At 41.5% G+C, this 25,505-nt stretch overlaps 1 protein-coding gene and 1 long non-coding RNA gene across 5 annotated transcripts in view; one reads left to right on the forward strand and one right to left on the reverse strand.

Annotated features, from left to right (window-relative positions):
- Nucleotides 1-1,448: 1,448 nt before the first annotated feature.
- The window catches only part of CARD11 (caspase recruitment domain family member 11), a 46,249-nt gene continuing 22,192 nt past the window's right edge, over nucleotides 1,449-25,505 (reverse strand). For all 4 annotated transcript variants that reach the window (XM_065684556.1, XM_065684555.1, XM_065684557.1 and 1 more), the window contains exons 5-24: nucleotides 24,172-24,351; nucleotides 22,033-22,185; nucleotides 21,814-21,939; nucleotides 21,124-21,321; nucleotides 20,473-20,652; nucleotides 19,417-19,471; nucleotides 18,098-18,207; nucleotides 16,785-16,888; nucleotides 13,223-13,275; nucleotides 12,773-12,905; nucleotides 11,959-12,160; nucleotides 11,283-11,409; nucleotides 9,925-10,165; nucleotides 9,425-9,521; nucleotides 8,309-8,404; nucleotides 6,501-6,633; nucleotides 5,775-5,954; nucleotides 4,505-4,629; nucleotides 3,546-3,661; nucleotides 1,449-2,986 (exon numbers count right to left, since the gene is read on the reverse strand). In XM_065684556.1, the coding sequence (XP_065540628.1) occupies nucleotides 2,782-2,986; nucleotides 3,546-3,661; nucleotides 4,505-4,629; nucleotides 5,775-5,954; nucleotides 6,501-6,633; nucleotides 8,309-8,404; nucleotides 9,425-9,521; nucleotides 9,925-10,165; nucleotides 11,283-11,409; nucleotides 11,959-12,160; nucleotides 12,773-12,905; nucleotides 13,223-13,275; nucleotides 16,785-16,888; nucleotides 18,098-18,207; nucleotides 19,417-19,471; nucleotides 20,473-20,652; nucleotides 21,124-21,321; nucleotides 21,814-21,939; nucleotides 22,033-22,185; nucleotides 24,172-24,351 (2,814 nt within the window). In that variant the 3' untranslated portion in view covers nucleotides 1,449-2,781. The remainder of the gene's footprint in view (nucleotides 2,987-3,545; nucleotides 3,662-4,504; nucleotides 4,630-5,774; nucleotides 5,955-6,500; nucleotides 6,634-8,308; nucleotides 8,405-9,424; nucleotides 9,522-9,924; nucleotides 10,166-11,282; nucleotides 11,410-11,958; nucleotides 12,161-12,772; nucleotides 12,906-13,222; nucleotides 13,276-16,784; nucleotides 16,889-18,097; nucleotides 18,208-19,416; nucleotides 19,472-20,472; nucleotides 20,653-21,123; nucleotides 21,322-21,813; nucleotides 21,940-22,032; nucleotides 22,186-24,171; nucleotides 24,352-25,505) is intronic.
- LOC136016858 (uncharacterized) overlaps nucleotides 10,446-25,505 on the forward strand; it is a 30,372-nt gene continuing 15,312 nt past the window's right edge. Inside the window, exons 1-2 of the long non-coding RNA XR_010613727.1 lie at nucleotides 10,446-10,529; nucleotides 18,614-18,665. This is a non-coding gene — a long non-coding RNA (uncharacterized LOC136016858). The remainder of the gene's footprint in view (nucleotides 10,530-18,613; nucleotides 18,666-25,505) is intronic.

Raw genomic sequence — 25,505 nt, forward strand, 5'->3', positions numbered from 1 at the left:
ATTTATGGGACATGTACACAGATACCAAGAAGAAAAGTCTGTTCCATGTATTCATTCCTCTCTTGTTTCACAGAAATAATTAGATCTTTTCTTATCCTCTCCCTCAATCTCTTATTCCACTTCTCCCTTAAGGTGTTTAGCTGTCCTAAATTACACATCTAAAAGCTAAATGCTAAAGGCCAGGCTAATTCTCTAGTTTCTTTCTGAAGTCCTTTAAAAACCCAAACAACAGCCAGTTCAGAAGGCAATTCATCTCATCCTTAGATAGCCATCTACCTAAGTTAGACAAATAGCTCTTTAGAGGTATATCTCCATTCATTGTAAAGGGAACCTCCTTTAGACTTTGGCACATACCTTTCCTGTGTCTAAAGTTAAGTGAGATAAATCACATCCACAGCTGCTGTCTGTGTAAAGAGGGCTCAGAAATAAAGCTATGGTAAGAGAAGATCACTGCAGAAACAACCATGGCAGACTGAGATATCCCTCTGCCCCATGAGCCATCTGTTCCAGCCATTCCACCAGATGTTCCTGATCCCAGTGGCACAGCCAGTGGGACATGGACATCCTATGAGTTCTGTGTGGTGAGCAGTCAGGTGGTTGCTCCTGAAGGGACCCGATGCTGACCTGGCTGAACTTTTTGCTGAAGCAGATGAGAATTGTTCTTACAGACCTGCCCATTCTCAGCTATGGACTCAGGAATGATCACAAGAGGGGCAGTAACAAACCACAGGCAGCTGTTACACAAGGTTGCATTATCAGGACAAGAGGAATAAATGCAAGATACTCCTGGAAGGCTTAGCTTTTCCAGCAGATAATTTCTTATTTCTGCTTGAGCTACACAAGATCTCTGAAGAATCATCCAATTTGTTCTATATATACCCCAACTGGTTGTTATTCTTTGCCCTGGAGGGAGTTGCAAATTGTGAATGCAGCCTGTACTTTGTAAAGGGATGTGGTGTCCCCTGCTTGCACAGTCCAAACAGATGGCATTGGGCAGGTAAAGAGCTATTCTCTGAGAAATGCTAGCTATGAACAGTCTTTCAAACATTAATAATTTGAGAAACACAGCAGCAGAAATTAGATGTAAAGTGACATAAATGACTTCTAGAAGATACCATTAGTTAAAAAATGATGTGCATGAAAGAGCAGAAAAGCACAATCACACAAGCCAGCACGAACTGACCCAGCCTACCTGACAGACATCCACAACACAAGAAGCTCACTGAAAACACAACATAGCAGTTAATCTAGTGAGGGCAACCAGGCCAGATGTTTTGCTTGGATGCTGTTTGTGGTTTTATTGCCAGCTGCTCTCTTCCAACCTGCAGCACTAAGATGGGGGACTAGGGATGAACACAGAAGCAAAAGATAAATTTGTTTTTAAATGCATCTTAAAAGGGAGGGGCATGGTAGGGAATGAAGGATCTAAGGGTAATGGAAAGTACAACTTTTCATCTGTAGGTCAATTTTTATTGCATTTCAGATCAGCAATCGTGCAAGTCATTATTATCTGGTCGGTTTTATTGAATCAATTTGGCAGTCTCAATATAGAGTCTAATGCACAGAGGGAAAAATTTGAAAGACTGAAGAGATTTAGGAGTCTAAGTCCCGCTCATTATCAGTGGAACTTCAACTCTCTGAGGAGTTAAGTGCTTTTGAAAATGGAATGCGGTCTTCTAAGTCACATCCACACTTCTGAAAATATTATCCTACTTTGCCACAGCAGTGTGATGCTTTCTGGTCTCCTTGCTGTCAATCATGGCAGAAAGGTCAAGGACTGAGTGGCTCACAGCAATTACTGGCTTATGAAATTCTCCTTTGCTTCTTCTCAGAACAGTCCCTCCTGTTGAGAGCAGGCATGTTGGCAGGAGATGATGTTGTAGAGATATATAGATTTCAGTGGTGAAACAGAGAAACCTGTTGTCTCAAGAAGGCACTGTGGTATTTTCCCCAAGTAAAAAGATGTTTAAAAATGAGAGATGTACAAATGAGTACAATGCGGAGGCAGGAAACAACTAAAAGAAACATTGGCAGATCTGGGAAGATCTGATGTGCCACTGGGACAGTGGAGTCTATTTTCCTGTAAGTGCCAGAACTGCAAAGGAAATCTGCAAAACTGTTAAATAAAATCAGGGTTTAAAAAGGAAGGGAGAACTGTCATTTTAATTAATGCCAGGAATAATAGGTATTTTATTCTCCTCTGATTAAAGTGGTTATGGAGACACAGGGCTACAGAGCTGCTGTGGCCACCAGTGGTAGTGTTGCTGTTGCTATCAACCAGCCTTCATCTTCCTTGATTGGGTATGTTCAGAATCTCACCTCAGGGTGTGTGTGGCACATCTCAATTCCATATCCTTTAGCCCAATCCCCATGTTTTATTTTATTCCTCTTAGATTCCACTTATCTGATCTCATCAGAAGTTTTCAATGAGCCAAATGAGATCCATAGTTTTAACATAATAAATTACCCCAAGCTCCCTCTCAAGATCTTTGTCCTTCTCACATGTTAAACAGCTGCTGTTCCTTAAGAAATGCTGGTGAGTCAGAAGCTGTGGTGGGGCTGTGGTCTGACCCACATCATAGATCCCCAGCATCTAAGACATCAGCTATTCAGCACAGCTCCAGTTCTATTCCATAGGTGTATTCCACCAGCAGGAAGTCCCCAGGTAGCAGGCATGAAACAGGAGTGAGCACTAGGCACCTAAACAGAATTCTGTGAGCCCCTGCTCCTCCTGGATATGTCCTTTTGTCACCAATAAGCTCCTATTTGACTTATTGGCTTCTACAGCTGATCTTCATCTATCCAAATGGTTTTGCGCTGCTCTTCGCCGATCCTGTCTTTTATTGTTCGGATGAGATCTTCAATACTGCTCCATGCATCGGCCTCTACAGAGGCATAAAGACATGGCAGAGCTTCCAGTTCTTTCTCCTTAAGACGGCACATACGTAAAAACTCATCTTCAGTCTCTGGCTTTGGCAATAGTTTCCTGTATCAAATGAATGGACCAAAAATAAATGTATTAACACTACAGTTAATCCTGTAGTCCCAGCTGTCCCATCAAGAATTTATTTCCTATTGACTATAGAAGCAATAAAAGCAGTGGAAAATACAGTTACTCCAGGTCTATCATCCCCTTACCTCCAAGTCTGACCCCAAGGAGAAATATTTGCTATGGAGAAACAATTTATAAGGAGTGAATGTAGAGAGAGTGCAAGCATTTATGACCTTTCCTCTTCCAGCTAGCGCTACCTTGAGAAATGCTGTGGGAGTGCTGATCATGGAGAAAATCACATATTCTTCAGTCTTATCCTCCCACAGTGCTCACTGCTATCAGTGGCACTGAAAGAGTGCTTGATTTGGGGAATTCTTACTTTCTCAGGTTGTAAGATTTCAGGGAGGAGTCAAGGGACAAAATAGTGCACACAAAAGCACCAGATGAAGAGAGAAGAGGTTCTTTACTTCTCTCAGTAAGAACATTATTTGACTCAAGAATTAAGCACTGAAAAAGACAGAATATCAAATTTGCAAAAGGTTTGATACGTTACCTGAACCTCTTGATGTTTTTCTCTGAGACTCTGATAAAAAGAACAATAGGATATATCTTGGCTTTGATTAAATCCTTTGTGCAGCTTATTCCAGCTTCCAGGAGACAATGCTTGTTCTAAAAACAAAGTCATAACACACAGTCACAAAGGAACATTCATTGCTGTGGAATCTTGAGATAAAGGTATCCATACCTTATGGGGTCAGCTGAAAAGCTCTTCATTTACCACTGTACTGATTTAAAACCTTTTAATCAAGTATACATTTAAAGTCCAAAGTCCTCCTATGGGTTTAAAACTAGTCAGTCAAGTAACAGCCAAGCTTAATAGCTTTCTGAAAAGGTTTAAAATAGAAATGGATTGATCTAGAGATGAAGAGTATGATCAAATACCAGTTTTGCATAGATACACAAACACACATACTTGCCCTTTATTCAAAGAGAACATCTACTGCAACTAGTTGAGAGAAAAAAACATCACTTTAATTCTCCCTTCTCCATGCTGTGCATCAAATGCACTCTACTTTGTATAAGATCTCTGTCTTTGACATTGTTATCTTTGTACTGTACAGCCTTGTGTCTGTGTCTCAGGCTATCCTTTCTTTTGTCCAGGCCCTTGTATCTCTTATTCTTTCACATATTCATATATACTTATGATATGAAAAGGAAATGAATAAGGGATGAAGCAAAGAGAATGAAAGGATATTTTGCTGCATCAATGTGGGTCATCACAGGGAATGCGCGAGAATATAAAAGGATGTGGCTGAGGATAAAAAAGAAAAGGAAAAGCAAGAGCACAAATAAAAGCCATTTGGGGGGCTATAAATACAAATCTGAGCTTGAAGGTGGGCAAGAGAGAGAACATGCAATGTGAATTGGTCAGTCCCTTATTCAAGAAGAAAACATACATTGCAGATAGTGTCACAGACAGCCTACTGAGAGGATACAGAGTACTCTAAGCACCTTGGCAGTGACAGCCTCAATATTGGCAGGTACGATACATTCATACGTGTTCAGATTCTTTTCTCTGCTGAAGATGATAGTCTCCGTTCTTTGCTTCCTTAAAAACTCTTCCTTTGTTACAATATCTGGAAAGAAACGAGAACAAAATCAAGGTAACAACACAGAACACCTAGAAAACTATCCCATAGTGTTTCGCACAGGATATAAGGATGGTTCAGGGAAAGAGCAGCAATGAATTGTCTTAGCAGCTGCCTCATTTCTTCCATTGAATTCAATTAAAGCCTAATCTGATCACAGCTGAGCATCCCAGCTATATCCTGCACCAGCGAGTCCTTGGGCAATTACTACAACACTATGAAGGCATTAAATTAAAACAGTAAATACAATTCCCATGCCTAATGTTATATAGGAACATTTCAGGGCTGGATGGTGCTGAGAAGTGCTAAAAAAAGAAGGTCTCTTTGGTATAGGCTCCAAACCCAAGGATTCAGTGTTCCAACATTTGTGTTTAATGTTACAAAAAAAATTTGGCTTAGATTGCAGTGTGTGGTACTGGCCCCCTTGTGAATTGCAGCTCTACATCAAAGCTTTTGTTTTATGTTGCAAGACAGGGGATATTTATTATAATACTTAACTTTTCAGTTTGCCTGGGTAACTGCAAGACTGCAGTACTATGCGGTGGGTGTTCAGCATTAGTGTAAAAACAAAACGTCAGCTATGTTTAATGCTGCGTTGTATACAATCCTGCCCTACAGCAATCACTGGACTGCATACTGCTTTAATGATAAATACTTAGCATGGAAGAAAATCAGTTTTCTTGAGTAGATCAAATGCACAATCTTCACAGCCTTGAATGAGATAGAATTGTAAAGTAGCTCTAGGGAAGATATTCCTCATAATGGAAAATATGAGAAACAAATTAATCAAAATTTCACAACTCCTAGATATGCAGTATGCAAACTGTATGCAAACAGAAAGAGCACTCCCAGCATTTCAGTCTCTGAGGGGCATCCTAGCAACCACACAGCATACACATGGATAATATTCACAGACACAGAATCTCGTAACCATGTGCACTGGCTGTCTCAGAAACATTCAAATATCTCAGATATTCTCAAGCAGTAGAATTTACAGCTACACATCACCCTGATGTGACTTGAAGTTCCTCAAGCGGCTATCACATGTGAACGCCCCTACGTGTGCGCGCATACATATGTTCTTATTTCCAGCACTGAGGGTTAACAGTCGTGGTCCTCTTTTATCCCATTACCTGGCTTGCATATGTTGAATTCCAGGGCACCTCCAGAGTTGAGAAGCTTCTGCACCAAGGTCTTAGCAAGCATGGTGGGGGAGAAAAGTACAGGGCGCCTGCGCTCACAGTGGATTGGTCTCACGAAGCTATAAGGGATCAGGCTGAGCCTCTTATTGATTTCATTTTCGGAATCCCAATCTGAGTAAACAGCAAGACATTTATCCTCTGGTTTCCTCTCCACCAGTATTTGAAGAAAAAGAAGGAGAAATACATGAACCAGAAATGACATGCTTAGTCATACATGCGTAGTTCTTTCTCTTTTGCCAGGGTTGTCTTTACTGTATATACAGTAGTAAGATGTCCAACCTAATACTAAATAATTCAAATACCTTTTGCTTTCAAGAGATTATTTCACAGTTTAACTTGCTTAGGGAATCTTTCTGCTTATTAAGTTGACTTATTTGAGCTAAATGCTTTTGGACAAAGAGCAAGAAAGCACCTAAGAAGAACTGCCAACCAAACAGGGAGTTTCAGTGTCCTAAACTTGCTCATGAAGGCTTAATGCTCCAATCACTTATAGTAAAAATCTGTTTTGGTCACAAATGCTGTTGAATCTTTGCACAGAGTGGGCCACAGATGCCAATAACAGGAAAGGTCTATGATGGTTTTCATAGCCATGCTGTTATGCCAGCCTTTTTTATCAGTGCTATGTGTGTAAAAGCTATTACTATTTTATATCCATACCTTCCAGTTTCTCAGGCAGCACCTTCTTTGCTTCAGATGAAGTCCGTGCCACACCAGAGGGCAAGCCAGTGACAATACGGACTCGCTCATTGCTATTCATACGCTTGTATTTGTTTTCAGACCTACTGACAAACTGAAAAGGCGAACAAAGAGATCTGAACTTCATTTCTGACATTATTTATTCTCCCACGTATTCATCAGCCCACACTTTTTATCTATGAGGTCTGAATTATCTACGTCTATTGAAGCCAAGACTCCCATGGATCTGTTGACTGAATTCTAAGGCTCTTTAAATATCATAGATCTCATTCAGAGCCTTTGCTAATCCCCTTTGGGATTTCTTATTTTGTTCTCTGCTCTTAAGCAGCATGTTTTTTAACTCACAGAACTCCCTGCTACCACCAGTACAAGCACTGATGTATCCACAGCAGAGTAACATATCCACTCTGAGTATTTGCACAGATCTGTCACAGGTTATACCCAAAACTCTGCGTCTTCTTTGCTGTACCAGAGAGACCTAAAGCCTCCCCAATGGCACATACTCACACTGAGAAACAGGGTGCTTGCTTTCATTTCTCATCCACGTTTCTCATCCATATTTGGATATATCTATTCAAATATAAATTCTTCCTCCTATATTTGCTTACTTTCACAACCATCTTCCTTTACAAGACTTTTATCTTTCACCCACAGTCTCTGTAATGCTCAGAGTCACTGACCTACAATTAAAGGGCTATTTTCTGATGGAACCTTATCTCACAGAACCTTGAGGATTTGGTCTAGCCCAATGTATTTCTCCTTGTGGTTCAAGCAAAACACATTTCTCCCTCTGATGGCAGACATGTTTGATTCACCCAGCTAAATCAGTAATGGAAGGCATGCAGTTGAACACCCAACATCACAAGAGCAATTAGAAGACACAATCCAGTAATCTTTTTCATATATTAAAACTCTTTTTGATAGGAATAAGTCCTGATGCAACTGCTATAGCTGAGGTGGGGTTTCTGGGGAAATCAGGATAGCCTGAGAATATCTGGACATGAGAACCTGAACATGGACATGAGAAACATCTGAACATGAGAAATCTGAACAAGAAACTGAACATGAGCTGGCAGCGTGTGCTTGCAGCTCACAAACCGACCATATCTTGGGCTGTATCAAAAGAAGCATCACCAGCAGGTCAAAGGAGGTGATCCTGCCCCTCTACCTTGCTCTCATGAGACCTCACTTGGAGTACTGTGTGCAGTTCTGGTGTCCTCAACATAAAAAGGACATGGAACTGTTGGAACAAGTCCAGAAGAGGCCACGAGTCTGATCAGGAGCTGGAGCACCTCCCGTCTGAAGATAAGCTGAGAGAGTTGAGGCTGTTCAGCCTGGAGAACAGAAGGCTGTGTGGAGACCTCATAGCAGCTTTTCAGTATCTGAAGGGGGCTACACGGATGCTGGAGAGGGACTCTTTATCAAGGGCTGTAGTAATAGGACAAGGGGTGATGGGTTCAAACTTAAAACAGGGAGAGTTCAGGTTAGATATAAGGAAGAAGTTCATTACTGTGTGGGTGGTGAGGCACTAGAACAGGTTGCCCAAAGAAGTGGTAAATGCCCCATTCTTGGCAGTGTTCAAGGCCAGGTTGGACAGAGCCTTGGGTGACATGGTCTAAGGTGAGGTGTCCCTTCCTACACAGAGGGGTTGGAACTGGATGATCTTTAGGTCCTTTCCAGTCCAAACCATTCTATAATTCTTTGATTCTACGATCTGCTGCTCAAATCCACTATTTCAGACATTGTATTGAAGATTTGACCTTTATTACCTGTAATATTTGGCCCAGAAGAAAGCTTGCTCTGGAGAGGCGAGGGCTGGTTTTTGGGTCGCTCTGTGGTACAGGCTCCTCTGGCTGCAATGTATTCTAGTGAAAAATAACAGGAATTTTTCTTTCCCTCCCTCTTTTTTTTTTATTTAATCTCATTCAAGAAACAGAACATTTAATATTTCCAGTAAAAGGATAGTGATAAATGGATATCTATCTGAAATGCAATGTTCTAAGCGAACTGTAGACATAGCATGGCCTACACTGAGTAACACCACTTCTGTTACTGCTCTTCCACGTTCCTTTCTGCACAGGAGACTGCTCTCCACAGCTGCAGAAAGAGGTAATTTCTGCACCAAGAAATAGCATGCAAAGCTTCTGCTTTAACTAGCATCTCTGCCACTGATATCTATCACTTTGATCAATGGGGACTAGAGTACAGAAGGAACGCATGACACTTAACCTGGACTGAAATCAAACACATGCACTGGCTCCAGTGCCTGCAAATGTTTGTCTCCCAAGCTCTGATACTAACTTACGCTAACTAATACACCAGGAAGTCAGTTTTTAATTATGTAAGGAAGGAATTCTTGGGTCTAAAGAAAGAAAACTCAATTTACTTTCACTGAGGGAAAAGGAGAAATCGGCAGGGCTGTTGTGTGTGAAGACCTGATAATCCCACTTCTCTCCACAGCATATAGGTTGGAAGAGACAGGTCTGTCTAATATGGGACAATGATAGCTCAGTGGATTAGATACTTGCTCACAGTAGGAAAGAAATTATTCTGATTATTGACTTCAAGGATACAGCTTCTTCCTTATGTGAATATGAAGATGCATTAGGGGCTTACAGGCAGAGAAGAATGAGAAGGATTAACTGTAACACAGAATAGATATTAAACTTTTAAAGCATATTCCCTCATAGCTGGAAGGGTTAATAGTGTGCTAGCACTAGGTGCTTTGTCATCGGTGATATTGTTTAAAGCAAACATAAGTTGCCCATTGGCTGACACAATCAAAACAATCAAAAAGTGGAAACAGGACTTTGTGTAAAATTAACATAATGAACAAGTAGCAGTGGAGTACCAGATGTTAAAAGACCTTGTTTTTAGCTACTTACCCGGAGTGCCCAAAGGGTATTATGTGAGCTTTCTGTCTCGTCTCTGCTCCCTCTGTGCATCAGCCGCTGCAGCTTCACCAAAAGAAGTTGCTGGGCTCTGAAAGACAGGATGGAATCACATAGATCAAGATATCTTTGAAAACACTCAGAAGAAAGCTGGATTACAGTGGGTCTGTGCCTACAGAGAAGATTAAATAGAAATAGCAGGGAGGACTGACTGAACCACACAGTAACACAGGAACAAAATAATGAGCAGGACTGCAGTACAGTTAAGCATTAAAGAATCTCCATGGCATATTTTCCTGTGATACTTTTTGAGAAACCCACATTATTCTTTCAGGTAACATCTGGAGTCTCCTGTCTAAAGCTTTATAGCTCTTATTACAGTTTAACATCACCAGGCCTTATCTCAAAAAATTAAGACATATACCTATTTCCTTACAGCAGTTATTAATACAGAACCACTGTTCTCAGCCATGGCCACTCAGCATTACACTGACCTGCTGTAGTTGGGAATGGTCCCCATCTCCAGGTCTCTGTCGGTGAACAGATCAACTCTGGCACACAGCCACTCATACCTCCCCTGGTACATGGTGTCAAGAATATGAACAATCTCATCACATTTCACTGACAGGGAACAGCAGTCCAGCTGGCTGGAGATGTTCAGGTTCAAGCGGATATGAAATGAGTCCCCCGATGCGATCAGCCCTTCTTCCAGCTCCGACAGCAGTTTCCTGTAACCTGCAGCAGTGAAGAAAGGGGTGAAGCATCATCACTACCGGTCAAACCTCAGTACTGCTGCATTCCTGGGCGTCCTTGTGGAGAAACACACAGCACAAACTTCTGAGGCTCTCCTGAGAGAGAGTTTATATTTCCAGAGTGCTTGTTACACTAGTTACCACAAGGTTATGGACCTGCACCTTAAAGACACCAATGGGGCACTGATTCAGAAACAACTCGTGCTGCTGGTATCAGAATCTGTGAGAATTTTCTCATTATATTTCTCATTATATTACTTTTAGGTAACTCCATTTTCAGTCCTTTACACGACCTGTGAATGGAGAACTTCTCATCAAAGATGCAGACACAGCTATATCTCCATCCTGTAAGTACAGCTTGAGTTCTGCCACCAAGTTTAACGACAAGCTATTCCCTATATTATTATTAGCTGTAATTGGTACTCCCATAATCAATAACATGCTATATGCGCAGTTGACTGATGCTCAAAAATGCAGTAGTGTTTCCCAGCTTTGAAACCGTGAAAGAAAATCAAAGACATCACTTCCTGTGTGATCTATGGAGCTGAAATTCTCTAACCAGCATTAAAGTAATAATAAAAAACAAACCCTGCAAATTTATATACACCAGTAAAAAAATGGATCTGGGAATGTAATTTTTGATCCATAACCTGAAATTATCATTACAGGCCATGAACACTAAAATCAAATTCTATTCAGCACACATGAACTCCAGCTGCTAAAGATAAAGGCACAAAGGTAATAAACAGGGCAACTCCACCAGGTAAATGCTAAATTGACTTCAGCTCATTCAGCTCACCACATTGTGTTACAGAAAAATGTATATAAAAATAAGCTTGAATGTGTTCTGTCAGTCAGGTCATTATTGGCCCACCACAGAAATTCTTGAGTCCTGTAGTGGCAAGCATATGGGCTTTTTTTGTTCTCAGTCACAAAGCTAAAAGCTGGAGCAGCTACACAGAGTAGCTATAATTAACACCAGTGGGCATGCTTCAGATTTGTACCAATACAAAGGACATTTTCGTTCTGTCATTCTCATTCAGACAAGTTAGTACAATAGACCTGGGACTATTGGAGATGAGAAATACTTTTGGTCTTACCTTCGTGATTTGATTTATACTGGAGTGTTACTGGACCACTGCACCTCTGAATTGTCCAGTGAACTTCTTCCTTTGTGCAAGTATCCAAGGGAACACTCTGATTTTCCCCTTTAATGCAGCCCTCCAACTAGATATGAAAGAAATATTATTACTCTCCAGTGCAGGTTCAATCTCTGAGTCAATTATACCATCTTTTTTAAGTGTCATAATCTCTTTCTGATACTTTGCTATCAGGATAGAGATTTGACAATCCCAGGCTGCCCAGTAATAAACTGTGCAGAAATATAAGATGTAGGGGGTTTTCCCCCTTGGAGGCATTTTAATAGGAAAATGGTTTGGGAACATTGGCAATGGAGAGAAAACTAAGCAAAGAGCAACTTAGCAGAAGCACCTGCTTACATGTTTTCAAAGGGGCTGTACTATACAATACAGCATGAAAGAACACATCTGTTGCTCTAATCTCTTCCATGCAGAGCTACTGTAAATTGCAAAAGTGTATGTACAGATGACTGCAAATACTATTATCCCATGTATTCTCAGTCAATAGGAGATTTTCTTCTGCATGAGTCATATGTTTTGTCGTTAATATGTGATGAAAGAAGAAACAAAGTACAGTATGAGTGCGTATGTGTGTAGGTGAACAGACATCTAATAGTGTTGATTACTTTATGCTCACCAGTAGGATTTGGTGTCCCTCCCGAAGGCCTGCTTTCTCTGCAAGTGATCCTGTCTTAACAGAGCTAATAAAGCTCCCTTTATCATTGCCCCCAACCAGAGTGATTTCTGAATTGAGGTTGTCTCCATTCAGTGTTACACGCTGGACAGTATGGCAGGAGTTTCTAATGCGACCAACTGATGTGACAGAGGGACGAAAAGGTCTGTGTTCATGAGAAGAAGTAACAGTCAGTTATCCCAGGTTTAGCTACCACTCCAGAGTCAAATGTATATATGATAAATGAGAGACATTAATAAACTTTTAGTGCTATCAAGCACTAGGATCTAAGGACTCTAAAAGAAATCCCTTTCATGACTGCATAAATTCTAGAGAAGACCATCTGGACATCTTTAAGTACTCTGACATGACTGGGTAACTCAAGTATATAACAGTACCCAGCAAGCTGTGGCAGCAAGATGACGAGAGCACAAGGATAATTTTAGAGCGTCTTGAACATTTTGTCTGGGTTGAAGACTTTGAAAGTTTAGGATGACCTTCACTGGTTTACAGGATATGAAATGGCTCCAAAGTGATGTTACACTGCTGCCAATATAAAGAAGATGACTGCTTCCAACACAGGAACAGAACTTACACTGCTGCCAATATAAAGACTACTTAGTACAACATCATTAGATTTTTGTATCAAACAACCTGTGATATCATATTCCTGCCATTATATCTTCAGTCAGTAATAGATATGGAGGATCTCTATCTACCATAGCAGCTTTTCCCCATAGTCTTTGCCTAAGGTAGGTAAAACTGGCATCTCAAATACCTTTCCAGAGAGAACCTTCTAAATATGGAGTTGACATGCTCAAGCTCGTAGGCATCCACGCCTTCTGACTGATGAGAAGAGGAGGAAGAGTGCACTGAAGGAGCTCCATGTGACTGCCTGTCATGACTGTCATCTGAAAAGAGTAACAAGAATGAAAATGGATCTTAGAGTGACAATGATGGAAAAGGGGAAAATGAATGTTTGATTGATCCCAGCCAAGGCTGTAGGAGGAAATTCCTTCTCCCACTTAGTTCTCCAGGAATAAGCGCTTTTTTATTCTTACCACCAGCTGCTCCTTTGTTTTCTTTTTACAATTCTATGACTTGATTTTTGTCTCAGACTATGTGTCCCATCTTACTTAGACCAGAAGTTAACTATCTGACAGTATCTGTAGGTGGTGAGCTAATCACATAGATCCCTCAGTCAAACTTCATACATCATCTTGCTTACCATCCAGCTCCAAAGCATCATATCCAAAGCTGTCATTGTCCTCTTCAACCAGGCTGGAATTAAAAACAAAGCATGAGATAAGAGATCTAAGAGAAGAGATTCAGAGCAGCCCTGCAGAGAAGGAGTTAGGGGTGTTGGCTGATGAGAAACTTCACGAGGCAGCAGTATGTGCTCGCAGCCCAGAAAGCCAACCGTATCATGGGCTTCATCAAAAGGAGCATGACCAGCAGGTCGAAGGAGGTGATCCTGCCCCTCTACTCTGCTCTTGTGAGACCTCACCTGGAGCATTGTGTGCAGTTCTGGTGTCCTCAACATAAACAGGACATGGAACTGTTGGAACAAGTCCAGAGGAGGCCACGAGGATGATCAAGGGACTGGAGCACCTCCTGTATGAAGACAGGCTGAGGAAGTTGGGGCTGTTCAGCCTGGAGAAGAGAAGGCTGCATGGAGACCTCAGAGCAGCCTTCCAGTATCTGAAGGGGGCCTATAAGGATGCTGGGGATGGGCTATTCATCAGGGACTGTAGTGATAGGACAAGGGGTAAAGGGTTAAAACTTAAACAGGGGAAGTTTAGATTGGATATAAAGAAGAAATTCTTTACTGTAAGGGTGGTGAGGCACTGGAATGGGTTGGCCAAGGAAGTTGTTAATGCTCCATCCCTGGCAGTGTTCAAGGCCAGGTTAGACAGAGCCTCGGGTGACATGGTTTAGTGGGAGGTGTCCCTGCCCATGGCAGGGGGTTGGAACTGGATGATCTTAAGGTCCTTTCCAACCCAAACTATTCCATGATTCTATGATTCTGTTCTACAACGGAAGAGAGAAAGCTGTTCACTTTCCAACTTCAAGAGATTTCATGAAGTTCTAAAGGAGAAACTTTTATTGTGATAAAGAATGTTGGAGGTGTTGCATTAGAATACGGTGCAGCTGCAAAAAACAAGCAAGTAACCTATTTGTGAGCCCAGGGAAGATGCAGGAAGGTGGCAGGAAGACACAGTATGTGTTGCCAACATGGAAAACATGTGAAGCAGCAAGAAGGTCCAGAAGGAAGAATTGCTAACAGCAGCAAGGGAATGAAGATTTTGCTGAAGGCAAAAGGAAGCTGCTGACTGATGGGTTCATATGTGTGACTTATACCACACCTGCTTCAGCACTGAGATGAATGGTTGCGATGTGTCTGCTGTATATCTACTGCAGCATGGTTTTTTCTCCATGAGAGATCAAAAACGTCAGAAGCTCACTGATGGACAGAGTGAATGTAAGGCAAGTGTCTGATGTGCAGTACTAAAGGAGTAATTTACCTTCTGGATTTCAAGTACTTGAAGCATTTTATAACAGCTTAATGGCACCTCGCATGGTTACTCAGATACCTACAGTAACAGAATGGCAAGCTTTTATACAGAAACTCTAATGCCACAGCTCTGGTCCCAGCCCAGTTCCTACTGACACCACCTTTCCTGTTAAGGTTAACTGGATTGGTTGACCTTAAAAACAAACAGTTAAAATCCACCAATATGTTGCTCTTAAGCGGGTACTGGGGACGTCCAGCCAAGTGAGTGAGCTGTCTGCCTCACTAGGACTTCATTAGAGCACATCCTTTGGTTGCAAAGCTGTTTAAATAACAGCTTGTTTTTCCCATTTAGATTGATTTGTAGGTCTCCTGTGGAGCTGATATTTCTCATAGTTGGCTTCAGGTGAAGGGTGAATTTCTGCAGCCAGTCTGGGGAGAACCAGCTATTTTTATACCATGCATAAGCAGGGAAATAATATACTTTTCCCTACATTATATTATGATCTCAAGCTCATTTTTTCCACACAAATTAAGATCAGGTGGACTGTGAAACCTGCACTGTGACATGTAAATAGCAATTATTTTGGCTTATCTTCACAAACAAGTTAAAAAGCCTCAGCAGATTAATATAAAGTTATAAACTACAGTGAACTTCAGGGCATCCTCTTGAAATACTTGACTTTAGTGATTATTAGCTCAGCAAAGTAAGGCCACATTCAGACCCTGCTCTTGGATAGCTCCTTCTTTCATATGCCAGTGGCACAGAGTATGATATGAGGAAAATATTCAGTCTTCCAATGTCTTAACATACAGAACAGGATATAGTCAAAGCTGTAGTGAAATAAGCCCACAAGATGAATAGTATCCATGTAATCTTTACTGCTGCCTGTTATACCCTGCAAATATTTCAGTGTTTAGGCATGCCAAAGACTTTTCAAGTTAAGCACATGAAACATCCATTAATAAAACAACCCTTTTTCTCCAACTTGAATTAACACAACACACTTAAAAAGGGGGCTTGGAGGACAATAGAGGAAAAGCTAAGATGAGAATAAACTCCCTCAGCAGGGTAGAAAATGATGTGGGAGAACTAGTTGAGGAAGCCCTCAATGGAAAGCTGTCTTGCAAAGCTTTACACAGAGAAAGAGAGGCAAAAGTGGCAGTCTGCCAGAGGTGAATTTGTTTTGAAAAGCATGAGAAATCTAAATCAAGTTCTAATAAAGATTAGATCCAAAAAAATTGATCTAATAAAGATCTAAACCCTCCACATGTACTGCTTTCTTCTAAATTGGTTTGCCTGGGCTTTGTTCTTTTCTCCTTCTGCTTGGGACCTTTAGGGAATGTATTTGTGTCTTGTGATATTTCCGATACAAACCCTGATGCTACTGACACCAAAAGAGTTTGTCCAAGTATTGCATTACTCTAAACCTTTCAGGAAAGGGGTCAGTGCCATGTAGAGAACTGTGAGGCAGGCAAGGTCTCTCCTTCCTGCCACTAATTTCCCATTTGCCTGCTGATCTGATTTCCTTCACAGCGGAAGTCCATGGGGCCATGGCACAACCAGAAGTGGAAGCTGCAGCAGGAGGTGAAGCAGAGGGCAATGCATGCCTCTCTCTTCATTGCTATGCTAAGCTACAGAGCACTGGGCCTGACAAAACCCACCTCCCTCCTCCACTTCTCTCCATCCATTCCATACAGACATTCAAGCAGCTCTGCTCTATTTTGGCAGCTTACAGAGTAGAAGGAAGGGCTCTGAGTGAAGGAGAAAGGACAGGGACACAGACATGGGCAGCATGGGGCTGAGAAGCAAAAAGTGAAGCAGTATCAGTCTACATAGCAGAGCACATAGCCCAATAGCATTTGTGACGGTCGTTTCGGTACTGTTTAAAAACTCAGTGTAGCAGTGGTATCACTGTGTCATTCACCCCAGATGAACCATCAGAACTCTTGAGTGTTTTGGACAAAATGAGGGATGAAGGACTGCATCCTTGGTAAGTTTAGCAAGTCAGTCCTGCTGCCTAATAGCAGCTTTCTAGCTAGAGATAGACACAAGGACATGCCCTATCTCTGGCAGCGTTCAAGGACAGGTTGGACAGAGCCTTGGGCAACTTGGTCTATTGAAAGGTGTTCCTGCCTGTGGCAGGGGGTTGGAACTGGATAATCTTTAAGGTCCTTTCCAACCAAACCATTCTATGATTCTATGTTCTACAGCTCTTTTTAACCTCTTCCTTATGACAACAGGTTCCAGGTGTATTTCACCAGCATGGCCACCTACCTGCAGTGGGGGGTGTCCTCTTTGACACGACGGACTATTGAATCATTTCCTGGAGGCTCAGGAGTGGTAGACATGATACTGTCATTGCGATTCCTCAGGGTTTGCTTTAAAAAGAGAAAGCAAGAGAAAGCTTATGTGTCTTAAAAGTGCTATCATTTCTAACCTACAGCAGCATTAGCCTGCTAGCTTGCCTGTGGTACTCTGCATGGTGAAGCACACACAACAGTAAGAAAAATTGATTCTAGATGCACAGAATGGTACATACAACAGTATTCCTATTCATATATTCCAGTATTTTAACAATATGTACGATATTTTCTTTTATGACCACATGGCTGGCTGATTTATCAAGTAATTTTCATTCTACCTTTGAGCTGTGGTCTATGTTGCACAGCTGACATATAGGAGAAAGCAGATGAAAAGCTGAATGTACGTATACTTATAACATACTTATGTATATATAAATAGTAAGAATGAGGAAGAAAAATATAGATCTCCATACATTAAATTATTAATCTAGTACACTGGAAACTGAACTCTGAATTAATCTAGTACACTGGAAACGAAACTTCCTGAAAACTAGAGGAAAGGTAGTATAAGTCATCTAAACAGGTATTCCAGAGAATATTCCTAAGCAAGCAAATTTTATTACAAGTTGCAGGGCGTTTTTTCCTGGCTATTCTTGGGTATAATTTTAATTTCCTGGGGCAGCATTTTTCACGGTCCTCTAGAAAGATGTTTTGTTCTTTGTTATTAACACTCTGCAAGAGCACTCTCTCTGTCTGCTTGTCCTGCTGTGTCAGTGATCACATACGTATAATGGAATAACTACCTTGGGAGATTATGGGGATACAGCAAGCAGGGAAGAAATGATTTGGCTATAGTATGCAGAAATTTCCAGCTGTGATGTGCACCCCTTTTCTCACTCACTGTTACTTATAGACAGGAAAAGCATTAGAGAACTGAAAAAAAATCACCCTGAAATGTTTCTTAAACAAATTTCAAAGGAGCTTTTAAAGAAAATCTCTTCCTTCTAACAGTAAATGTGAAATGCCATGAGGAGACAGCGAGAGGTCATAAATACCTTTGAAATATCTTTAAATAAACATAAACCAATTGTGGGATTTGGGAAAAGGCTAATAACATGGTTTGAACAAAATGCTGGTAAAGGGATTAAGGGAGCCTCTGACAAGGGCCTTGAATGTGATCACAGCTGGGATGCTAGTGAAGTGCTAATACTGGGCTGTGAAAGCACCGAACCACATGAAGAGAGGCAGTCATAGACAGGCAAGGGGCATCTGAAGGCTCCTTACAATCTTGCTGACTTCACAGCTGCTGATGGAGTTACTGATGGAAACAGAGGAACTCGTGTCCGTGCGGCCATTGCTGGCATCAGCCCCATCTTCATCCTGAGCTCTGACTGCTGTGCTCACCAATAGAGAGAAAAACAGATAAAATGAGCTCAGATCAATTTCAATACAGACTCTTTCACAGATTTGCAACAGCACTTGGGTTATCTTTCTATTTCCCTTATCTTGTTTCCCCCTCCTTTTACTACTGGACAGAGACTCCAGCAAGCATGCTGTGCCCTGCAGCTCTGGCTGCCCTTACTTCCTCATCAGCTTCCCAACAAAGAACAGAAATACACCCCACTCTGCACAGCCTCTCGCTAACTTTTTCTTTCAACTCCATCCTGTATGGTTTTATTAGATCTATGAATACTATTTGACAAATTAAAGAAGGACTTTTTCATGTATAACTTCATCATCTGAATCTGGCAGTCTGCAATAAGGTTGGCTCACTGAATTATGCTTTTTTTTTTGTTACAGCAAAAGCATTACGACAGGGACTGAGAAGCTTGAGATCCCTCAGCAGCCTCAGGTAACACAGTGTGAATGTCTTCGTGGCCTCCTGCTCTTCCTCTGCACCTCTAATTTATACTAATGTTGCACATTACCCGATACCAAACGTACTGTTTAACATGCAATATCTTGCAGCAGTTTCCCATCATATTCTGTACACCAGCGAGCATGCTGCTGCACATAACAAATAAAGGAAGTGCTGCCTCAGATGGTGTTTGGTTTGAGAACAGCATTACATAAATAAGAGGAATTGGGAGTAGCACAAACATGATACAGCAACAGATCTGGTAACTTGGCAGCTGGCTGATGGGTGGGTCACCCACTTCCTCTAACCTCTGCAATGCTTTACATTTCAAAGTCATTCCCTTTTGCCAAAGGACAAAGGAATTATTAAATGATCACTAAATGAGGGTCTTTTGAGCTTGAAGGATTTTCCCAACAGCAAAAACACAATACAATGACTTTCAGTCAGGGGACTAAAGTTTTTGTAAACTAAATGGAAAATTGAGTAAACAGAAAATTTAGGTAGTCTATGGGATGTAACTTTGTGCATCTGTGGAGGTATCTTTGGATGCAGAGGACATCCAGGTAGAACACTTGACTACTTTATATAACGTCATTGTTCACTATGACAGAAACTGTCTATTTCACTGACTTGGACTTAGTCAAGAAGTTCCCTGGTTGGCATATTTGTTAAAACAACTTAATGAGATTAAGTGAATGAGACAAAGGAACAGAAAAGGAATAAGGACATGGGTGCTCTTTCTGACCTTGAAACTCTGATGTTTTGTTCATGCTGACAGGGGATTTAGCTCTTGGATTTATCTAAAAGAAAGAGGATAAAAATAAGCATAAACGCAGAATATTTGCCACAGATATTTTCACTCCCATTTTTAACTGTTCTGCTGCAAAATATTTCCCATTCTTTACACAGGACCCAAAATTTAGAAGACAATTTGGTATCTAGATGCCGCTGCAGTGAGTTACGAACTACCTTTAAAAGCCTGGCCCAAATACACTGCAATATCCAGATTCTGCTGAGGGAACAAAGAGACAAAAGGTGAAGTGGGTGCCTTGGGACTGGTTTCAGGCAGCTGTTAACACAACAGGCATCCTTTTGGAGTGTGTAATGTGAAAACTGCAGCTCTACTGCCATAAGTAATAACGACAGCCAGAGCTCAGGAAAGTTACGAAGGGCAGGGAGGAATCAAATGCAGAGGAAAGGAAAGAGAACCTCAATCCCCCAAATATTAGACTGTGTATTTTTTCTTACGGTTCATGAATATAGCATCAGATAACAGCTGTATGAATGCAGCTGGTCGAGGAAATGGTGGACCTAACTCATGCTACCCCTTAAGTGAGAGGAAATTGCTATAATTCAATTCTAAACTAGGCAGATAATTTTGCTCTAGATTGCGTCCATTTCTATCATGACCTTCCAGCTGATGCAAGCTTTCCCACCAATGCTTCTTTATCTACCTTCAGATACTTGTGTGCTGGACTTCAGGCATTATGTCATTTTTTCTTCCTCTGCTGTTAAGGAGGTAAAGAATCAATATATTGACAATGCTCCAGGAACATGAATGAGCAGCAGGAGCAAAGAGAATGCACAAAATGGGGAGAAGGGGCAGCAAATGGTCTATGAAGCCTGATTGTATCTGCTCCTCAAGATGCGAATCACCACAGGGCAAAACCTGACAGCTGTCATGTACAGGTCTATTCTTGTCTTTATAACACACTTTCAGAGGTATGACGGCAACATGTATTATGTCTCTTACTTCTAACAGTCCCTGCACTGTATCATTACACCTTATATTAAGACACACCTGGATTCCCTTTAGATTCAGTCTTCTCTTGAGTCGAGCTTGATCAGGCAAGAAGAATTTGTTGTCTTCTGGAGACTCTTCAGAAGTGGAGGAGTCATCTGCTTCCTGACCATTGGCTTTTGGGCTAGGAGTCCCAAAGGTCTGGGAGATAATGGTGATGGGTAGATTCCGTGGTAAACTCTGAAGGGAAGGAAACACTTTACTTCTGAGACCATATTTTGGTACAACTCCTCATGACCTCCCTTTTAGAATAATCTGATTGAACTTCTCTGACTCCAGTGCATCAGGAGCTGATGTTCCAGACCCAAATCAGTAACCTAGATTGCCGTTTGTGGGGATTTCTGTTCCCTGGGGCACATTCCTTAAAAGTATTTGTAGTTTCTACCCTAGTGTAGAAATCGTCTTTATGCATTTCTTTCCATCCCACTTATAATCAAGTTATGGAATTCCAGACTTTGATAAACTAGATGCATGACACTTGAAACCCATTGTATTTGAATAACTCACACCACTGACATTTAGTAGAAGGGGGTTATTTTGTTCAAGTAACTCATGGAGGATAATAAAGAAGTCCCCTCTCCCTTCCCCACCAGAATGCTTTTAAAAGCAAGTCTTGAATAAAGAACTCATATCTCTCTGCCTCACCCCTACCTGGTCAAGAAAGTTATTATCCTTGGAGAGCCGTCGGAGCTTGCACTCCAGGTTAACAATACAAGCTTCCTTCCGAACCACCTCAATTCGGAGTTCATCATTTCTCTCCTCCAGCTCTCGAATCTGCTTCCTGTATTTATCTTTTTCAATCAGACAATGTGAATACTGTGTCTGAGCCTCATCACGCGAGCGGAATGCCTGCAGGGGAGAGAAGAAACCTCTTAGGCACCTATGCACCAGATAGATACCTTCTCCTGTTGATTTTGTTAGCCAAGGTGTTTGGAACAGAGACTTGAGAACTGGTAACCATTCACCACTTAACACAGCAGTCAGGACCAGGATGTGCCGCAGTAGTACCATTAAAAATCACAATGATGAGAGTGGTTCATTTCCAGCTCCCTCTTGGGTGGTGGCAAAATGCTCCAGAGTGCAAACAAGATGACTTGACACTATAATATAAAGCCTGCAGTAGCTGTTGATCTTGGCCCTGCTTGCCAAATGCTACACAGTGGAAACAACTCGGTATTATCCTATGGTTAATTACGGTAATGCAAATTCCAAGAAGTAGCAATTTCTTGTAACTGCTGATTTTTTAATGGTATTTTGGGTCCAATAAGCCACAATTCCCCAAAGTGACATGTGAGGTACAGGCTTTTGCTACTATATTTCCCCACTTCAACTGTTAGATACCTGGTCTCGCTCCTTTTCCACCTCTTCTAGCTGTATCATCACAGTGTTCATTCGGTGCTTGTACATCTCACAGTCTTTTCCTAGTGTTGAACACTTTAACTCCAAATCTTCTTTCTCTTCAAGATACTGGAAATGACACACTGTTAACTTCCATTGCTCTTAAAAGTCTTTTGGCCACTAGCCTGAGATATTCCATCATTCTGTCCTTCCATTTCTCACCTTGTCTCTCAAGTCTTCAACATGACGAATCTCTTCTTGGAGATTAAAGATCTTGTTGACCAACTCATGACGATCTTCTAGTGCCTCCTTACGGTCGTGTTCCAGAATATCCAGAATGGCCTTGTCTGAATCTGGCAGACTCCGCTTGCCAGCCTGAGGAAAGATGTTTTTAAGAGGCAGACCAGGGAAAGAGAAAACAGGATCGCAGGGAGAAAAGTAACAAAGACAGTAACAAGCAAGAAGAATAGAAAATGCACCTGGTATGGCAATGGGAAAGCAGAAGAGGTGGACATTTGTTCCTGTTTTACAATGGTGTCAGAAAAGATGAATAAAGGTTGTCTTGCTGTCAGAATAGTCTGATGAAGGAACTGTTTTATTGTACTGGCTATAATTTGATCCATTTTGGATGCAGTGACAATTCTTCACTCCAAGCCCTGCATTCAAAACTCTTCTCTATTAATCAGCTCTTACTGAGCACAAAAATCACCCTTTGCCAAAGAGCAGGGCCTAAGAAAACATTCAGGGGGATTTGGAGAGCATGCATAGGCTTTGCAGGGCTATGCTCAGAGAATATTAAGCTTCCTGGAGTAGCTTGTACCACTGCTTCATTTTCTATAGTGTCCTGCAATATGTTTTCTTTCAGATTTAGTATTAACAAGATTACCAGAGCAGGTTGCAACAAAGAAATTGCCTTCCAAAATTAACCATCAATGGAAGATATAAAAGGCATAAAATGCAAGTAATACGCATATTTGTTTTTAAAATACCGACAGTAAGTTGGGAATTTCAGTGACATTTTGGTTACACAATATTCCTAAAGTACACCCAAGTATTTCTAAACCAAACAGCCTTTCCTGATTTGTGCTTTCACTTAGGAGAATTACACAGAATCATAGAATAGTTTGGGTTGGAAGGGACCTTCGAAGGTCACCTAGTCCAAACCCCCTGCAATGAGCGGGGACATCTTCAAATACAACTTCAACTTCAGTCCTGGTTTTAGCTATTTCATGATTATTTATCTGTTTCTTTAGGTGCTATAAGACCATTTCAATTAATATAAGAGATTCTACGTGGACCAGAACTCCCAAAACCTTCTATACTACACTCTTTTTCAGTCTTTGAATTGGATTTGTGTTAGAAATAGGAATTGTTAGGCACTGCTGGAGGCTACAGCCATTTCTGAAATGCATTGTATTGATAATTTCTAAGTGTTATTTTAAAATGCCACAAACCTTTTCCAGCAAAGTGCTGAGCACTCTTCCATATCTCCCAGTATTTGACTAAGCTCTTCACTGAGTAACACAGTGCTAAATTTGCTGCATATCATCCTTTTTCCCTATCTGCCCAAAGAAAGGTTAGTTAAGATCCCTGTGCAGGTTACAGAAGTGTTGCACAAGGCATTCCAGTAACTAGTGACCACCCAAGTACAGAAACCTTTATTACCCTCTGCTTCATTAAGACATTTTAGCACAGATATGACAATAAGCTAAAGCAGGGTGCACAGAGCTACTGTCAGGCTATTTAACACAGTGACAGAGCAGTACAAAGAACCACAACAGGGCTAAAACAGGGAGTTGAATGCTCGGCAATTAAAGAGCTGCACTCTGCACGTTGAAAGAGCCAATCTCTCCTGTACGGTTTGATATATGAGATGACAACTTTGTTTCTTTCAGCAGAACTTCTCATGTATGTACAAGGAGTACTATGGACAGCTGGGAGCTATAGAAGAACCTGCTGTTTATCCAAACTCTGCATTTCTGCTTATTGCGGCTTTGCAGGTAGAGGTTTCACCCAAAGCTCCCTACCGCTGTAACAAGAATATGTGTTGAGTTTGAAGTGAGGAGAGACCATGACACTTGCTCTTGAAATAGCCACCAGTCTCCCTGTTGTATACTGAAATCCCTGTCCCTTAGATGGGAGCTGTCACCACCTGCTTCTTCTCTGTCTCCTCCAGACACTAACTCCTGAAGAGTAGCCAGCAAGGCAGGAGAGCAGATGCAGGGTAGATGAGACAGTACAGAAGGAAAGTGTGGAGGTGCCTGCAGGCAAGGAGTGGTTGAAGCCTCCTGAATCACTGGGTAAGCAGGAAGGGTGTGCTGATATGGCTGGAATTTTAAACATAGCAATCTGCTTTTATACCTGAATGATGGACTGTAGCTCCTGGATTTTAGTCTTCATCATCTCATTTTCCCGCTCCAGCTCCAAAACCTGTTCCTTTTTGGGTCGGTTTTCAATATCATTTTTCAGCTTCAAAGACTGGTTCCTCTCCAGCTTGCATTCCTCTTCCACCTTGTTCAAACGATGCTTCAGCTGGTCAATCTAGAGCAGCCAGAGAGCAGTGAAAAGAGGAAAGAAATCATTCCTAGCTCTGATATTTACTGCTCTGAAAACACCTTGCTTCCAGGTGAAAACATACTTATTGGTGGAAGAAATAGCTTAATATGTGAATGCTGATAGGGAGCAGCAGATAATTGGTGTTATGTGCATGGTGTTGAATGCCCACAGCTGAACTGCTGAACTCAAGCAGAAGCCTGCTATTAGCTAGCTACAACTGGTATGGGCTCATTGTAAATTTTTGTAACATCTGGACTAAAAAAGAGTGGCACATCCTAAATCCTCCAGTAGAGATATGAAACAGACTAACACTTGTGGGGCTGACCACACACTGTGCTTTTGCATATAAACTATTCGGATTGGGAAAAACAGGGGCTTTGAGTTCTGGATAGGAAAGAGGGGTTCCCAGAAAGAAAAAGTAACTTCAGACAGAAGGGGACCTGGGAAGAAGGTGTTGATGATCATGAGTGGAGGAAAGATTTGAAAGTGGAGGAGTATCCTGGAGATCAGAGATGCACAGGATAAAGGCCAGGAACCTCGGCCTGTAATGTCTGTGGGTGCTGACTGTGAGCTGCTGCACAGCATGAACTGACATGACTTTCAACCCAACCATCCCACTCCAGCAGCCGTGTCCCCATGGGAAGTGATGCTGAGCCCTAGAGAAGGCAGCACCTAACTGGGAGAGTGAGCAAATGACTGTGATGAAGTGGGGCAAAATGACTAATATTATTGGTACAAAAATAAACCCCGGTGTCCAGATCCACTGTGGGGAGTTGTTTACTCCATCTCATCTGCAACACACACACAAGCATGAGTTTTACGGCACTTGAAGCATTGCTCTGTTTCCTAACTGGCCTCAAGCTGTTCCAATGCTCTATGTGAGCCTTTCTGAATAAACCACCAGCAGCTGTAGTGCAAACCTGGGTAACTGCCCCAAGATATTATTGAGCCTGAAAAGCTAAAATTATGGTTTTAACATTTTGGTTTTACTTCTGTTTTGTTAATCTATTCCAAGTATGTAAATTATCTGCCATTAATACACATCACTGCAGCTGGCATTTCTGTACAGCAATACCTCTAATTATCTGGTTAAGCAAAGCACATGAGAGCTCTACACCTTGCTGCTGTCAGAGAAGGTC

Source organism: Lathamus discolor, chromosome 6 (genome assembly GCF_037157495.1).
Source record: "Lathamus discolor isolate bLatDis1 chromosome 6, bLatDis1.hap1, whole genome shotgun sequence".
Lineage (NCBI taxonomy): Eukaryota > Metazoa > Chordata > Aves > Psittaciformes > Psittacidae > Lathamus > Lathamus discolor.